Below are 2910 nucleotides of genomic sequence, written 5' to 3'. Positions count from 1 at the left end.
GCTTGAGTTCATCTCCTTCTAATCTCTTGATTTTGGCTCCCATGTTTTGGTGTATGTTTTTTTGTGTTTTCTTGTTGATTTTCGTTTTCATTGAGAGCTGCACAATTTGGGTCGTGTAAGCGGTGTTTTTCCTGTTGCTAAAAAATTAATCTTCTCTTATGAATTGGTCTTGAACCATCTTAACCCTCTGAATCCATCAACTTGAAGAATTGTTTTTCTAGTGGCTAGTTCTGTTGTGTTTAGAAATTTTTCTTCTAGTTGATTGCTTTCTTACGCTATGAATCTTGATATGACCTTAAATGGAACCTAGAGTTCTCATCCATTGAAGAGGAGTGTTAGTTTTGTTATTCTTGCAATCTGTTCTTGTATCTCTTGCTTCTGTATGTGTTTTTGAGGTGCATTGGGTTAAAGAATAGGAGAAGGTTATCAATTTCATAAGAAATTTGTTTAGGCATCTATTTACCTACCCTCTAGTCATCGTTCTCGGTTCTACAATTGGAATCATGGAATATTGTGATGTATCTTTTGATGAATTAACCCTATGTGCTAGTTCTACCTTCGAATGTGCAAGTGGTAAAGAGATTGGTGAAAGCATCTTCATAGATAGCAACCTTTCATCTCTCAGTGATGATGAAGATGATCAACTACTTTCTTCCATTACAACTGTTTCTAAACTGGCTCCTACTTCTTGTACACCAACAGAAGATAGAACCAAATAGATTTGAAGTTTTCTAATTCACCCTTATTTGAAGAGGTTACCGTTCCTCACACCCACCCACCACCGTTCTTAGTTTCGGCCGTTGACCGCTTGACCCTTCTTCCTCTGGGCGAGCAGCACCTCATCGATGAGCCTGTCCAGGTTTACCTCGGCCGGCCCACCCGGCAGCGTCGCCTTGACAGCCTTCTCCTTCCACTCCTCGGCGCGGCGGCGCATCTCCTGCCCCTTCTCGCCGTCCATGGCCTCCCGTATGATCGCCGCCACCTCGCCACGCCGCACCTCACCGCCGATCTCCATCCCGACACCCCACTCCGTGCGCTTGTACCGGCAGTTGGTCTGCTGCTCCGCAAAGAATGGCCAGCTCAGCATCGGCACCCCCGCGCAGAGGCTCTCCAGCGTCGAGTTCCACCCAGAGTGCGTCAGGAACACCCCCACCGCCTCGTGCTGTAGCGCCGCCTCCTGCGGGCACCACGTCGTCAGCAGCGCGCGACCCTCGACGGACGACAAGAACTCCGGCGGGAGCACTGCCGCATCGCCCTTCAGCAGGTCCGGCCGGATGTTCCACACGAACGGGTACCCGCTGCCGGCGATCCCCCACGCGAACTCAAGCAGTTGCTCCTTCGTCATCACCGTGATGCTGCCGTAGTTCACGTACACCACAGACCTTGGCGCGCGGCCGCCGAGCCACTCGAGGAGCCCGCCCTGCTCCTTCCATAGGTTGGATCCGAGGCCGGCAAGCGGGCTGTCCGCCGGGATGGTACGGCGCTCTTGGAGGATGAGCGGGCCGACGGGGTGCATGGGTGGGAGGATGGCGCGCATGGCGTCGAGCGTCGTACCCTCGAGGTCCTCGAAGGTATTGATCATGACGGCGTCGGGCAGCGAAAGCCGCTCGGACTCCCGCATGAGAAAGTTGAACATGATGTCACCGCGGTCCGTGGTGCGGATGAAGTTGGGGAAGTCGCGCAGCTGCACACCGTCGCACATGCCGCTCGCGCCGTGCACCACGGTAGCGAGGTGCCCGCCGGCGACGTCCGCGAGCTGCGCCTCGTTGTTGAACGGCACGAGGCCCCAGTCGACGAGCTGGCGGTAGTTTCTGTAGCCCATGTACCCGCAGGCGCTGGCAGTCCAGAGCGCGGCGACAGGCACGCCGATCTCCCTCGCGGCGTCATAGCCGAACGACATGACGCCGTCGACGACGAGGCACGTGACGGGCGGCGGCGCCCCGGAGACGGCGGAGTCGCTGTTGATCCTGGCGAGGAGGGAGAGGAGGTGCGGGAGGCAGTTGGTCATGGTGGAGTAGCAGAGCGCGGGGATGTCCTGCGTGGCGTCGGCATCAGAGGGCGGGAGCCCGTCGGGGATGGCCGCGAAGCGGAACCCCGGGACGCCGTCGAGCGCGGCAGCCCCCCGCGAGTGGAGCAGGCGGCGGTGGTTGAACTCGGTGTTGACGAATGTGACGTGGAAGCCCCGCGCGTGGAGCAGCTTGGACAGCTGCAGCATCGGCGTGACGTGGCCCTGCGCGGGGTACGGTATGCACACGGCGTGCGGCCTCTCCGCCTCCGGCACAAGCGACTCCATGACCGGCTGAGCTAGTTGCTTCTCTGTCAGAGTTGCGCACTTGCAAAATTAGTTGCTGCTGCTCAGTGACGTGTAGCCTGGTGACCTCTTTATAGCACTGGCGGGCCACCAGCTCTTGCTGCATCTTGCAACAATGAGGACGGGGAGAAGGTTTTTTTTTTTTAGACGCGCACGGAGTGCATGACAAATTGTTTATGTGTCGTCACATGTAGACGAGAGAATTTGTTTCCCCCTCGGATCTCAGGCTCTCAGCACGCGCGGCGCGAGATTCCGATGAGGCTGGAGCGCCTGCGCCTTGCTGCTTGTTTCCACCCGCAGGTCGCAGTCGTCAGACGGCAACAAAATCTAGTCATAAGAGAGACGCTATCACACAGGCTGCCTCAGTTTTTTACTAGAACGGCATAAAATCGGTCTATGGACATCTAAAAATGTTATATAAATATCTGAATATCTCATCCAAACAATCATAATTTGACAGGTGATCCATAACTTCGATAAAATAGGCATAACTTTTGCATACGAACTTTAATTATAACCTTTTTTTTACTATATGGATATCTTAAAAAAAATTACATCCATTTCTCTTCCACTATATCGGATTTGGCAAAAATTTTGTG

General features: G+C 54.3%; 1 protein-coding gene across 1 annotated transcript; it reads right to left on the bottom strand.

Annotated features, from left to right (window-relative positions):
- Nucleotides 1-655: 655 nt before the first annotated feature.
- Nucleotides 656-2405, bottom strand: LOC133924014 (7-deoxyloganetin glucosyltransferase-like). The gene has a single exon (XM_062369367.1). It carries the CDS (start codon nt 2291-2293, stop codon nt 788-790), a length of 1506 nt encoding a protein of 501 aa, XP_062225351.1. The 5' UTR covers nt 2294-2405; the 3' UTR covers nt 656-787.
- Between the last annotated feature and the right edge of the window lie 505 nt (nt 2406-2910).

Source organism: Phragmites australis, chromosome 7 (assembly GCF_958298935.1).
Source record: "Phragmites australis chromosome 7, lpPhrAust1.1, whole genome shotgun sequence".
NCBI lineage: Eukaryota > Viridiplantae > Streptophyta > Magnoliopsida > Poales > Poaceae > Phragmites > Phragmites australis.
Note: the sequence above shows the minus strand (reverse complement) of the source record. Positions and strands in the feature narration are given on the sequence as shown.

What these genes read in the sequence shown, in the direction of transcription:
- LOC133924014 (XM_062369367.1), bottom strand. Translation starts at nt 2,293, where the DNA reads ATGGAGTCGCTTGTGCCGGAGGCGGAGAGGCCGCACGCCGTGTGCATA.